The 13,025-nt window shown below is 50.6% G+C and overlaps 4 protein-coding genes across 10 annotated transcripts in view; 3 read left to right on the top strand and 1 right to left on the bottom strand.

Annotated features, from left to right (window-relative positions):
- Positions 1–2,363, top strand: part of LOC106935557 (BTB/POZ domain-containing protein 6-B-like) — a 7,311-nt gene extending 4,948 nt beyond the window's left edge. Inside the window, exons 3-5 of one of the 3 annotated variants that reach the window (XM_015016084.1) lie at positions 435–525; positions 610–728; positions 1,144–2,363. In XM_015016084.1, the coding sequence (XP_014871570.1) occupies positions 435–525; positions 610–728; positions 1,144–2,176 (1,243 nt within the window). In that variant the 3' untranslated portion in view covers positions 2,177–2,363. The remainder of the gene's footprint in view (positions 1–434; positions 526–609; positions 729–1,143) is intronic. The other 2 variants (XM_015016083.1, XM_015016086.1) reach the window with 2 other exon arrangements.
- The window catches only part of LOC106935554 (transcription factor IIIB 90 kDa subunit-like), a 16,891-nt gene extending 9,462 nt beyond the window's left edge, over positions 1–7,429 (bottom strand). For 3 of the 4 annotated variants that reach the window (XM_015016071.1, XM_015016072.1, XM_015016073.1), the window contains exons 1-6: positions 7,279–7,429; positions 6,386–6,580; positions 3,767–3,847; positions 3,517–3,690; positions 2,871–2,902; positions 2,715–2,787 (exon numbers count right to left, since the gene is read on the bottom strand). In XM_015016071.1, coding sequence (XP_014871557.1) covers positions 2,715–2,787; positions 2,871–2,902; positions 3,517–3,690; positions 3,767–3,847; positions 6,386–6,569 — 544 coding nt within the window. In that variant the 5' untranslated portion in view covers positions 6,570–6,580; positions 7,279–7,429. The remainder of the gene's footprint in view (positions 1–2,714; positions 2,788–2,870; positions 2,903–3,516; positions 3,691–3,766; positions 3,848–6,385; positions 6,581–7,278) is intronic. The other variant, XM_015016074.1, reaches the window with a different exon arrangement.
- An 86-nt stretch (positions 7,430–7,515) lies between these two features.
- On the top strand, positions 7,516–10,061 carry xrcc3 (X-ray repair complementing defective repair in Chinese hamster cells 3). 2 transcript variants are annotated; one of them, XR_001421916.1, is made up of 8 exons: positions 7,516–7,759; positions 8,038–8,175; positions 8,248–8,460; positions 8,569–8,723; positions 8,799–9,011; positions 9,133–9,170; positions 9,276–9,824; positions 9,865–10,061. XR_001421916.1 is itself a non-coding variant. In XM_015016091.1 (7 exons), exons 1-7 carry the CDS (start codon positions 7,705–7,707, stop codon positions 9,559–9,561), a joined length of 1,098 nt encoding a protein of 365 aa, XP_014871577.1. In that variant the 5' UTR covers positions 7,516–7,704; the 3' UTR covers positions 9,562–10,061. The 2 variants fall into 2 exon arrangements, 1 of the variants encoding a protein (XP_014871577.1); XM_015016091.1 differs by having other exon boundaries at positions 9,276–10,061.
- A 523-nt stretch (positions 10,062–10,584) lies between these two features.
- Positions 10,585–13,025, top strand: part of serpina10a (serpin peptidase inhibitor, clade A (alpha-1 antiproteinase, antitrypsin), member 10a) — a 9,145-nt gene continuing 6,704 nt past the window's right edge. Inside the window, exons 1-2 of the mRNA XM_015016087.1 lie at positions 10,585–10,780; positions 11,359–11,647. Of these exons, the coding sequence (XP_014871573.1) occupies positions 11,362–11,647 (286 nt within the window). The 5' untranslated portion in view covers positions 10,585–10,780; positions 11,359–11,361. The remainder of the gene's footprint in view (positions 10,781–11,358; positions 11,648–13,025) is intronic.

The following is a 13,025-nucleotide window of genomic DNA, read 5'->3' as shown; positions in this document are numbered from 1 at the left end:
GACACGGCTCCCCCTGCTGTCAGGTGACACGGCGCTCTGTGCTGGCAAGTGACATGTTGGCAGGTGACACGGCGCCCCCTGCTGGCAAGTGACATGTTGGCAGGTGACACGGTGCCCCCTGCTGACAGGTGACACGGCGCCCCCTGCGGGCAAGTGACATGTTGGCAGGTGACACGGCACCCCCTGCTGGCAGGTGACACGGCGCCCCCTGCTGGCAGGTGACACGGCGCCCCCTGCTGGCAGGTGACACGGCCCTCTCTGCTGGCAAGTGACATGTTGGCAGGTGACACGGCGCCCCCTGCTGGCAAGTGACATGTTGGCAGGTGACACGGTGCCCCCTGCTGACAGGTGACATGTTGGCAGGTGACACGGTGCCCCCTGCTGACAGGTGACACGTTGGCAGGTGACAACTGCTGGTTTCTGTTTGTCTGCAGGAACGCTCTGATGTTCAACAACGAGCACATGGCCGACATCCACTTCATTGTGGGTCCGCCTGGAGAAACGCAGACGGTCCCAGCTCATAAGGTGCAGCACCTGGTCCGGAGCAATCCTGTGCTCTTGGTGTGGTACTGCCGGCTGGTTCCGACCCATTTCCTGTCTGTGTTCCAGTACGTCCTGGCGGTCGGCAGCTCCGTGTTTGGAGCCATGTTCTATGGAGATCTGGCGGAAGGACAGTCGGAGATCCACATCCCGGACGTGGAACCAGCTGCTTTCCTCACCCTGTTGAAGTGAGTCCAGACACGGTTCCAGAACCACCACTGAACCACCAGAACGGTTTGGTTCAGAATGCTGTAGATCAAAGTCAGACCCAGACAGAGGATGTTCACAGCAGTTCTGACCCATTCAGGCCGAGTAAATCTATTCACATTGGGTATGACTGAGTTCGGACCTTAGTGCTGACTCACTAAGTCTTACTCAGACAGGTTCAGACTGGATTGGACCTATTCAGAGCGGTTTCAGACCGGTTCAGAGAGGTTCAGTCGCTTCCTCTGACGGGTCTTGAGCCTCGTACCAATCAGTAGATGTGGTGTCTTCACTAGAAACCAGCAGAACCCAGGAGCTTCTTATCTGGAACCTTCTTCAGGGTTCTGGTCCACAGTAGATCTGGGTCAGAGGTCTCTAATGTCCCCTCCTGTGTCTTAGGTACATGTACAGCGATGAGGTGGAGCTGGACGCCGACATGGTTCTGGCCACGCTCTACGCCGCCAAGAAGTACATCGTCCCTGCCGTGGCGAAGGCGTGCGTGGGCTTCCTGGAGACGAGCCTGGAGGCCAAGAACGCCTGCGTGCTGCTGTCCCAGAGTCGGCTGTTTGAGGAGGCGGAGCTTACGCAGCGCTGCTGGGAGGTGATCGATGCACAAGCCGAGCTGGCGTTGCGGTCTGAAGGGTTCTGTGAGATCGACCAGCCCACGCTGGAGATCGTCCTGCAGAGGGAGACACTCAACATCCGTGAGGCGGCGGTGTTCCAGGCGGCGTTGAGCTGGGCGGCGGCAGAGTGCCGGCGCCAGGGACTGGCAGTGACCCCTTGGAACCAGCGGACCGTGCTTGGGAAGGCTCTGTACCTGCTCCGGGTCCCCTCCATGTCTCTGCAGGAGTTTGCAGATGGACCAGCACAGTCGGAGGTTCTGACATTGGCAGAGACCCACAACATCTTCCTGTGGTACACCGCCACCAACAAACCCCAACTGGACTTCCCTGTGGGGAAACGGGTTGGCCTGGCGCCACAGCGGTGCCACCGCTTCCAGGCATCCGCCTACCGCAGCAACCAATGGCGCTACAGGGGGCGCTGCGACAGCATCCAGTTCGCCGTGGACCGCAGGATCTTCATGGCCGGGCTGGGCCTGTACGGGTCGAGTGGTGGGAAGGCCGAGTACAGCGTGAGGATCGAGTTGAAGCGACAGGGCACCCTTCTGGCCCAGAACCTCACCAAGTTTCTATCAGACGGGTCGAGCAGCACCTTCCCCGTCTGGTTCGAACACCCTGTCCAGGTGGAGCAGGACACCTTCTACACGGTCAGCGCCGTCCTGGACGGGAACGAGCTCAGCTACTTTGGACAAGAGGGAATGACCGAGGTGCAATGTGGGAAGGTGACCTTCCAGTTCCAGTGCTCCTCGGACAGCACCAACGGTACCGGAGTGCAGGGGGGACAGATCCCAGAACTGATCTTTTACTGCTGAAGCTGGACCTGACGGACTGAAAGGCCTCAATCCAGGAGGGACAGTCTGGTTCTGATAGTGTTAGCGGCTACAGTTCTGATACCATTAGGTACAGATTTCATCGCGTTAGCTACAGTTCTGATGGCGTTAGCGGTTCTGGTTCTGACTGATTGAGGTGTTTCAATCATTAAAGTTTGTGTGACTGAAACTGCAGTGTGTTTTTATCTGATGTAGTTTCCTGCAGCCACCACCAGAGGTCACTGTAGATACACCTTTCTTCAGCAGGTGTAAACTCCAGTCCAGGTGTCCTGCAACATTTAGATGTTTCTCTGCTGCAGCACCTGAACAGAATAATCAGGTCATTAAGGCTCTGGAGAGCCGATCTGCACCAGGAGGAGATGAAGCCGTTTCATTCCAGGGTTTTGTACCTGAGGCTCATCTAAAAACTGAGGGACGGCAGAGGACTGGAGTTGACACGCCTGGTCTAATCGCTGCCGTTTTAGCTAAATTTGACGTGTTACAGGCGAGTCACGTGACCTGATGCGACAGGAAGTCTCACCGATGGCGGGCGCGTTGATGCACAGCTCCCGGGCCAGGAGCAGGAAGGTTTTCCCCAGGATGTAGACGTTCACCTGGACACAGAGAACACACCGTGATTGGTCCAGAGCTCAGAGACGGTCTGTGATTGGTCCAGCAGCATACATGTCGCTCTTACCTGCAGCAGGTCGCTCAGGTCCAGTAGCATGTCTGAAGCTCGGTTCAGGAAAGAAACTGAACAATTCGGTTAGGAATCGTTCACTAACTGAACGATTCCTTGAGTTCTGAACGGGTTCTTCTTTATTCTGGAGCTGCTGATCCGACTTACAGGGAAGGAAATTCAATAAAAATACATTTTATTTATTTTCTTCTGTTTTTATTTACAAAGGAAGATAATTTTTTATTTAGAAATATTTTCAGGACTTGATTTTTATTGATGTATTTACGTAGAATAAAGACACAACTTCCTTTTTATTTTTCTGCTTTTTTAGATTGTAATAGTCATTTTTATTTACATTTTTCTGAATTGGCTTCCCTTCGTTACTTTTGCTTCTGAGCCAATCAGGTTTGAGGTTCTAGTTAAAGAGAGATTAGTAATTTGAGGTAATCGCAGATTTAACAAAAATTCTAAAAATTTAAGATGAAGGAAGAAAAAACACTTGTTTTTCATGAAAATGTAGAACAATTTTTATTTAGAAAGATTTAACATACCTTACTTTTATTAGTGGATAATCTCAATAAAAATAAAAAGCTCAAAATATGGAGGCTAAAAACTAAGATGTGGGAAGACAAACAGCAGGGCAGGTGGCTGGTTGCTAGGATACGGGGCGTGCCTTCGGTGCGACACACCAGGTAGAGGCAGGCGGCGATGACGTGCTCCGTCCGCCGGCCTCTGGTCAGGTGTTTGCTGACGACCAGCTTGAAGAAGTTGAAGGCCGTGTCCAGGCAGTGCTGGTTGAGCTGCAGCTGGCTGCCCAGCTGCTGGATCTGACGCTTACCTGCACACACACACACACACACACCTGGAGTCACACCTGGAGAAGCGTCCCAGATGAAGACGCGTCCTGAACTCACCGTTCTGCAGCGTCTGGGCTCTGGACTCCTTTCCGACGCCGGTGTGGAAACCAGAACCGAGGAGTGGAGCTTTAACTGGACCTGCAACAGACAGACACATTGAATAAAGTGTCATTTTAACAAAGAATGTCATTTTAAAATATGTCTAAGTGATTCTATATGTTCATATCTAAATGGAGGTTGTGGCTGCAGGCCGGTTAAATTAAATGTGAAAAGTTCATGTTAGATCCTAAAAACTTTCATTCTTTTCAGAGCATATTTAAAACTTAACATGATTATTATTAGAATTACAGTGATTACCTAAACTGCAAAAAGTTTATTAAATAAATTTTTAAAAAATATATTTGAGAAATTTCCAGTAAAGTCAGTTCACATTTATTATAATATTTGGTGCAGAATTCAGAAGCTTCTGCAGGAAATGTTTCCATTATGGATCCCTGGTCGGAACCATTCTGGGTTCTAACGACCCGTTTAAGCCTCGGCTCCGGGTCCAGCTCAGTCTCACCCAGCGGTTCTGACAGGAGAAGCTGAGCCCAGGCCCGGTTGGTACCAGTACCGCTCACATGGGAACTAAGGAGGTTTTCAGCTGCAATCATCCCCAAGCATCCTCACCTGGACTCTCTCCCTGGTTACTATGACAACCAGGTGATTAGCCCACCTGGCTGCAGAGTCCAAGTGGTTCCCTCAGTGGAGTCGGAGCTTCCAGTTTCAGCATGTGGCGAGCCAGCCCATTTCATGGAGGAAAATCTTTACAGAATATGAATTATTTGTCTACTGTTAAGTGACTAGAGGGGGCAGGTGATGATCTGCTGCTGCTTCAGTTGGAGGGTAAAACTGAGCAGATTTTAGCTCCGATTCCTCCAAGTCAAATGTTTCTCTACAATCAGATCGATCAGTAATGTTTGATTTCAAAGTGAGGCCGGGCGCTGCTCTTCAACAGCCCTCTGATTAGAGTTCACATGTTAGCATAAGACGTCTGGTTCATCTAGTTTGGTCATAAAAACGGTCTTCCAGCCGTTCTCTGGGTTCTTCTGGGTTTCTGGAACCCAGATCTGAAGGCCCATATGACTTTGAGTCTGCAGGATGAAACACAGCTGCTTCACGACAGTTTTCCAGAACATTCCTGACCTTTGACCTTCATTTGTTCAGCAGATTTTCCATCCGCAGGTGTGGTTCAGCCGGAGTGTCGGGATCGGTACCTGTGGATCTGCGTGGCTTCGGCGCAGACGCCTCACTTTGAAGCCGTCGGTCAGTTCTTCTTCACTGACCTTGGCGCCAGAGCGTCTGTGTCTCACCGTCTGTGATGTCCTGATTTAGACGTGATGGTCCGCGCCATCAACAGGCAGCTGGCCTCCTGCTGTGGTCACACCATCAGCACCTTCAGGCCGGACGGCTCCATCGTGTTCAGAGCATCATTTTACTCCTGCTTCACCCACAACCAGGCCGCTCCCAGACCGTGACACAAATGACTGGAGGCCTAAAAATATAATGACTCCCCTCTATTTGTTTAAAAGTAGTCAATGAATACGATGATTAAAATGTTTACTGTGCATTATTTAATGAGATTTAATTGTACATTTATTTCTTGAGATGTTTGCGGTGCTAAATTTGGGCCATAAGGTTTGTACAGAAAATTTAAACTGGAAAAAATTCAAATGAAATGATTTAATCTCCACCGATCTGTTTTGGGTCTGAATGTTGCTCTGCTGAGGGAGAAACCAGCCGAGGGGCTAATGAAGCTCCACCTTTCCAGGTTCCTGTGCCTGGAGGGTGCAGGGTGTGTCCACCTGTCCTGAATCCCACCTGTCGGTCTTTCACCAGGCGTTACGGTGTGTCCGTTTCCTCCAGAATGACGAGGCGTTCACCTTCAAGCTGAACGTGGTGCTGCGTGGCGGCAGGTTCAGCAGGAGGACTACATGGAGGTGAGGCTCTCTTCACACAGTTGGTGTTGCCTGGCAACCAGCTGACTGACCTGGTGTGGTTTTGTTGTCAGGTGAACGTGAACAGAGTCATCATGTGGAGGGCAGGCAGGTGTGGCAGGAGGCTCTCTTCAGTGAGTCGGTGCTGATCGAGGATCTCTGTAGTTCTTCAGGAACTGGTCTGGGTGTGTCGTTGAGTTTCATCCCCGACCTGAGCCGGGTCTAAACCTGTAAGGTCCAGTTTGTCCTGGTAGCTGATGTTCCTGCAGAGCAACGTTCAGGCCGCCTCATGAGGCCCAGTGGGGGGGCTGCAGCCTGATGGCTGATGCTTCAAACAGCCTCGTGCTGAAGCCACCATGGTGGGTGGGCACAAACACCAGGTGCCATCATGGCTGAATCTAACAGCTTCATTTCATGCAAACTTCAACTCTAAACTCGGATAACTAACTGAGTTTAGAGTCTGCACTGTTTCAAAAGAAAAGTGTCCTCTAGACTAAACTCAAACTGGGACGGAGGACTGGTGGACCTGTCCTGTAGTGTGTGAAGCTGGTTAGTTGTTAGTAGTTAGTTAGTTAGTTAGTTAGCTGGGGAATCGGATCTTCCTTGGAATCAGAAACTATTCGTTCCTTCGGTTTCATCCCTGCTCTTAATGAAATACTGGTTCAGGCCCAGTTCTGGTCCTACCAGTCAGTGGTCTCACCATCAGCAGAGACAAACTGTCCCACAGCGGACGACACGCCTCCACTTCCTTCCACGAACTGGACCTCTGATACGATGATGTTGTCCTCCAGAACCGAGCCGCAGCCCGTGCACACTGCACTGCCCCGGGCCTGGTCCACATCGATGTCGGACCCCCCACAGGTCCGGCACACCCTGGAGCTCATGGTGGCGGTGCCTGAGGATGAGGAGCAGTTCCTCTTTAGCATAGATCAACAACAATCTGGAAACAGATTCTGCGTCCTGCAGCCATTCGTTTCCTTTAGTCAGATCAAAAGAGACAGAGGCAGAGAACACAGTGGTGGGAGTATTATGCTGAGGGTGCTTCAGTGAGTCTGGACCTGGACCTAAATCGCTGCAGAACACCCGTCAGTCATTTAACAGCTGTGAGCTGAAGACAAAGGTCTTGTTTGAATTTGTTATTCATGAACATCGTCCACATTTTAAAACGAGACGAATGTTTCACTGCTGGATCCTCGGTGTGAACACGGATCCCTTCCTGCTCCACTTCTGAGAGGTTCTGAAGGGTTGTGACCCAGTTTGGTTTCTGGAGCAGAACCATTCAGCTTATCTGCAAATCAAAACAATGAGCTCATGAACCAGAACCAGAACCAGGGTGTTTGGACCTGAACAGTAGCTGGAAATCCCTGCAGAAAATGAGATAATTTATCATCAACTAGATCGGTTCTGATCCAACACCAATGGAAGACCCAAAGATGTCTTCCGAACAAACCGAACCTCCAGAACAGTCTGACAGCAAAATCTCATTTAGGAAGTAGAAACTCCTAACCTAGAATCGAACCCACAACCGAATCGGCCGAAGGAAGAGTCGCTAACCACTGGACCACCAGCTACAGCGGAACACGCCCCACTTACCAGGTAAAGTACCGGAACCAGGCGGGAAGAACCAACAGACAGCGGTTCGAGTTCTAGTAGCTGGGCTTCATGTTCGCCCCATCCGAACCGTAACCACTCAGACTAATGGATCAATTACTGGTTCTGGTTCTGATCTGTGTTTAGCTTCCCCAAGTGGCGCCCAAATTTGACGTCACTTCTGAGCCAATCCATATCCAGACTCATATCTACGTCATTTTTCGCGCCGCCGCCAGTTCTGTTCGGTTCGGCCGGGGCGGGACAAGCGGAACGAACGGGACTGGGCCATAACAGGCAGCGGTACCGGAACTGGAGTTATTTTCTGGACCCGGCGGCAAGCGATGACGTCACGTGCTCAGGAAGGAGTTTGTCAGTGTTGTGACGCTTTCACAAACAAATTTGGTCAGAACCAGAACCGGTACCGCAGAGATGAACTGGGACCAGCTGCAGCTCAAACCGCGGATCATCTCCGCAGTTCAGAGAGGTACCAGCTGCTCCACCGGACTCCAAACCCAGATTTTAACTGGTCCTCCACAGAGAAGAAGCTTCACTCTCAGACCTTCATCGTTGATGTGATACAGTGACGTCGGCTTTATTTAATGAACCCAAACTTTATTATTTTTCTAATTAACCCCCAGGTTGTATTTGAACAGAACAAGAGCCTCATTAAAGCTGACGGCTTTCCTCTGGGCTCAGCTGTGTTCACTGACCATCACCATGTGTCGTTGCCATAGTAACGTGTTTTCTCCCCTCAACCCCCAGCTCATCTGAAGTCTTTTCGGGAGGTTCTGGTTTTCTCTGAGCCGGATCTTCAGAAAATGACCGGACTGTCCCGCCCAGATGTCCAGGAGCTGCTCCATGCTGCCGCCACCGCCTGCAGGACCCGTCAGCCAATCACAGGTTAGATTATCTGATTGGCTCACACAGTGTGACGTCATGTTCAGTTCTAACAGCAGTGTGTGTGTCCCTCAGCCCTCCAGCTGCAACGAGGTGAGTGCCGCAGGTTAGAGTCCGGCCTGCGGCTCGGTACTGGCTGTCCGGTTTTGGACCAGCTGCTTCGCGGAGGACTGCCAGTGGGGGGCGTCACTGAGCTGGCGGGAGAGAGCGGAGCGGGGAAGACCCAGCTGGGCCTGCAGCTGTGCCTGTCTGTGCAGTATCCGGTGGAGCACGGAGGCCTGAGTGCAGGTCAGTGAACACACCATGCGTACGCAGGGTGTCGGTGAACGCACCATGCGTACGCAGGGTGTCGGTGACCTTCCCAGCCTTCCATGACCTCTGACCTCTGCCGTCCAGGTGCGCTGTACATCTGTACCGAGGATCCGTTCCCCATCCGGCGGCTGCAGCAGCTGATCTCAGAGCAGACGTCGCTGCGATCTGACGTCCCGCCATCTCTGATTGGCCGCCTCCGCTTCTCCGACAACATCTACTTGGAACACGCTGCCGACCTGGTGCGTTTGACCTCTGACCTCAGATTGTGTGGCGTCTTTGGCCGACCGTAGGCTCACAGGTGTGTTGATCCCCAGGACTCGCTGCAGGTGTGTCTGTCTCGGCGCGCCGCGCTCCTATTGGCCCAGGGCCGAGTCCGGCTGGTCGTGGTCGACTCGGTGGCGGCGCTGTTCAGGTGCGAGTTCCAGCCTGGTGATTGGCTGGAGAGGAACAAGCAGCTGCTCACCGTTTCCTCCATGGTGCATCACCTGAGCCACGAGTTCACCACCCCTGTTGTCTGCATCAACCAGGTGGGTCACACACACACACACACACACACACACACACCTGTCTCCTGTCCTCACTTGAAAGACGTCTCAGATCAGTAGTCATGGTTACTTCCTGTTTTGTTTTGTTTTTTATCTGTTTAAGGTCACAGATGTTTTCCACCAACCAGAGAGCAGCTCCAGGTAAACCTGTCCTCCAGGTAAACCTGTCCTCCAGGTAAACCTGTCCTCCAGGTAAACCCGAAGCGTTTTCATCCTGACCTCATGTCTGCCTGTCTACCTGCCCAGCTCTCCATCCTCTTCAGTGAGTCCCGCCCTCGGTCTGGCCTGGGCCAATCAGGTGACGGTTCGACTGATGATGCGCCGTCTCCAGGTGACGGTTTCCCGTGGCGACCAGAGCAGCGCTCTGCGTAGGTTGGAGGTGGTGTTCGCTCCTCACCTGGCCCGGAGCAGCCGGGACGTCGCCGTGTGGAGGGAGGGGCTCCGCGGGGTTTTGGACCCGGTTCTGGCTCCATTTGGACCTGATGTAGCTCAGCAGGAAATGGTTCTGCCACTTCCTCTGGGTTCCGTCTGACCCGATGGAGATGCTTCTGGGTTTCAGCCGGGTCAGAATGAAGTTCTGGTGGGTCCGGCAGCTCGGGACTCCGGTCCAGAGTGGAATCATGATGACTGTCATTCCGGGTCAGAACCACCTCAGGTCATGATAATGCCTTCACTGTCCCCAGGACGTCAGGACTCTCCCTGGGATCCGTTACAGTTTAACCCGTCTGCCGCCACCAGAACCTTCAATGATCCAGAAACGTTTGTTTACATCAGAACTCAGAATCAGAACGTCAGGTGGTGATGACTTCCTGCCTGTGGCCAATCAGAACGTCAGGTGGTGATGACTTCCTGCCTGTGGCCAATCAGAACGTCAGACTTGATACTCCTGTTGTGTAAATACATTTATTTATTTTTAGGGTCAAAAAAGATAAAAAGTTGTAAAGTTTTTTTTTGTATGTTTGTTTTTTTGTTCTGCAGGATTGAAAGTGATGAAAAAACTAAGAATACATAAACTCCAACCTAATTAAAACAGATCTGATGTTATTTGTATTTTAATCTAATTATTTATGGATATTTAATGCAAAAAAGGGAAACTTAAAAACGTTATGGATCTGTTGTGGACGGTCCAACGAGCCACTGGCGGCTCCGGAGCCCCAGGTAGGAGACCCGTGGTCTGATTGTGTTGACCCGGTTCTTCTGTACATGAACCGGTTCTGTTTGGTACCGAATGGACTCCAGATGAAAAAAGGAATCCATTGAAATTCAGTAAATATAAACGGATCATTTTAAATCCTAATCTGGGTTAAAAGATTCGAACTTTTTCCCAATAATCCCGCTTCCCTCCGGGTCAGAGCCGTTCTGGTTCTGGGTGCAGCGGCAGCACTGCGCCTGCGCTGATTCTCCATAATAAAGCGATCATCAGACTACCGGAAGAGCGTTAGTGTTTTACAAATTAAAAGCAGCACCGAAGCCGGTCCCCGGGTCACTGATGGCAGCTACCGATGGAACCGGACCTGTGATGTTCATAGGGCCGGTTCCGGTCCAGGTGTGTTGGAACAGAAACCTATCTAGAAACTGCAGGTTGGTTCTGGAGAACCGGACTGGGTCGGCTCTGTTCTGTTTTATTTTAGCTCTTATTTTGAAAGAGCGTGGCCGCGCCCCTGATTTCCGGCCGTGTTGCGGTGGTTGACGCAGCGCGTGAGTTTTCACAGCAGAAAGACCGAAGATCAAAAGGCGCCGCCGAGCTGCAGGTGAGGTTTGTTTTTGGCTGCAGAGCCTCATCAGTTATCGATCAGTTATCGATCAGTGAGCTCATCTTTCCGTCCACATTCCTGCTGCTGATCAGTAGATTATTAATATCCTCAAACTGATGACATGATTTATCAAATAAAACGTAAACAACAACGACGTCATGACCGACAGAGGGCGTGGCCCCGCTGACCGGATGATGATGATGAAGATGATCGATCAGCAGAGGAAGCTCCGAGTTCCTGATGTTTTCATCAGCATGTTCTGGTTCTGGTCGGGTCCAGTTCAAACCAAACTAACGGGTCTGAGTCACCGGATCCCAGATCCAGTCCCGGTCCGGATCCCCTGTCACCATGGTAACTGACCTCCACCTGTTGCCATGGTAACTGACACCTGGGGAGCTCCAGAGTGATTATCTGTCATTAGTTTGGGAATGACTGTATTGATCATGTGATCAGCAGTGAACCAGACGGAGTTCTGCTTTAGATGGATCGGGTTGTGCTGGACTGATCCGGTTCTTCCAGAACCTTCTGGACCTCCCTGTACTGATGTTAATGTGTGTTTGTTCCTGCTGCTGCAGACCATGGCTGCCTTCCTCTTCCTCCACCTGGCCCTCCTCTTCCTCCTGGCGGGGCCCGCGATCTTGCAGACTCCCGATCCCGCTGAGCCGGACCTCCTGGACCGGAGCGCAGACTTCGGGGCGCGGTTGTACCGGGCGGTGGCGGGCCGAACCGACGACAACGTCTTGCTGGCTCCGCTCACTGTCTTTGCGGGAATGCTAGCTCTGCTCAGCGGAACCAGCGGGCCGACCCAGAACCAGCTGCTGCAGGGACTCACCCTGACCGGACTGGACCCCCAGATTCTGCCAGGTGAGCCGCGACCCCAGCATGACCCGGAAGAGGTCGGCCCGCTGTCTGCAAACTTAAAACTTAACGGCTATAATTCTTAGAGAAAACGGAAGGTTCAGTTTAAGTCATTTTTTCGCCGCGTTATTCATTCATTTACGTTACAGTTCCGAACTAAACTTTTAGTTAGGAAGATAAATATTTTCCAAACTACATATGTAATTCACAAGCTAAATATTTAGTTAGTAAGTTAAATATTTAAAGTCAAACTAAACATTTAGTTAGGAAGCTCCATATTTAGTTCCAAATTGTACAGAATTGGGTTGGGGCCACAGAAAACAAGAAGTCTGAATTAATATTTTTTTTCAGTGGACCTAATCCTCTTCCGTAAAATGTAATATTTTACAAAATGGATATATTTAATTTACAATTTAAATATTTGGTTTGCTAACTAAATATTTAGTTTTTTTGCAAATTAAGTATTTAGTTTGGAAATTTATATTTAACTTCTAAATAGAAAAATACTGAGCAATCAAATTGAATATTTAGTTAGCATGCTAGGCTCCATCCATCTATCCATCCATCCATCCATCCATCCATCCATCTTCTTCCTTTTATCCGGGGTCGCGGGGTCAGCAGCCCAGGTCGGGAGGCCCAGACTTCCCTCTCCCAGCCTCTGTTCCAGCTCCTCTGGGGGAATCCCGAGGCGTTCCCAGCCGAGGATCATCGTCCCTCCAGCGTGTCCTGGGTCTTCCCCTCCTCTCAGTGGGACATGATCTCCTCACCAGGGAGGCGTCCATCCTGACCTGATGCCTGAGCCTCAACTGGCTCCTCTCGACGTGGAGGAGCAGCGGCTCTGCTCAGAGTCCCTCCTGGACGACCGAGCTTCTCTCTCTAATCAATCAATCAAATTTTATTTGTATAGCACATTTCAGCAGCAAGGTGCTTTACATAATTAAAGAAAAAATAAAAACAGCATGTGACATTGAATAAACAGTAAGAAAGAGAAAGAGAGTTTGGAAAAAGAAAAAAAGAAAAAGATTTTTAGAAAAAGGATAAAAACAAACTTTTGTTACGGTATTTAAGCGCCTGGCGTCGCAGGTCTCCACCGTCCGTTTAACCCGGGTATTATCCAGGTATTATCCAGGTATTATCCAGGTATTATCCAGGTATTATCCAGGTATTATCCAGGTATTATCCAGGCTCCGTCCACCTGTCACGCGAATTTTTGCGCTAGGACTTCGCCGTCCTACACGGATTTTTGTGCACTATTTTTACCAGTTAGTCTAGAGTTACAGGGTTTTTCTGTGCGCACAATGACCCTCAATCACTCACCACTTTTACATAAATAGATAAAAACTAAAGATAAAAACATTAAAAACATCGAAGACATCAAAACCCT

This window comes from Poecilia latipinna, unplaced genomic scaffold (assembly GCF_001443285.1).
Source record: "Poecilia latipinna isolate Pla-1442-1.1 unplaced genomic scaffold, P_latipinna-1.0 Scaffold1979, whole genome shotgun sequence".
Classification (NCBI taxonomy): Eukaryota; Metazoa; Chordata; class Actinopteri; order Cyprinodontiformes; family Poeciliidae; genus Poecilia; species Poecilia latipinna.
Note: the sequence above shows the minus strand (reverse complement) of the source record. Positions and strands in the feature narration are given on the sequence as shown.

What these genes read in the sequence shown, in the direction of transcription:
- xrcc3 (XM_015016091.1), top strand. Translation starts at nt 7,705, where the DNA reads ATGAACTGGGACCAGCTGCAGCTCAAACCGCGGATCATCTCCGCAGTT. An exon ending in GACCCGTCAGCCAATCACAG is followed by an intron (nt 8,176 to 8,247) that starts GTTAGATTATCT and finishes TGTGTCCCTCAG; the next exon opens with CCCTCCAGCTGCAACGAGGT. An exon ending in TGGAACACGCTGCCGACCTG is followed by an intron (nt 8,724 to 8,798) that starts GTGCGTTTGACC and finishes GTTGATCCCCAG; the next exon opens with GACTCGCTGCAGGTGTGTCT.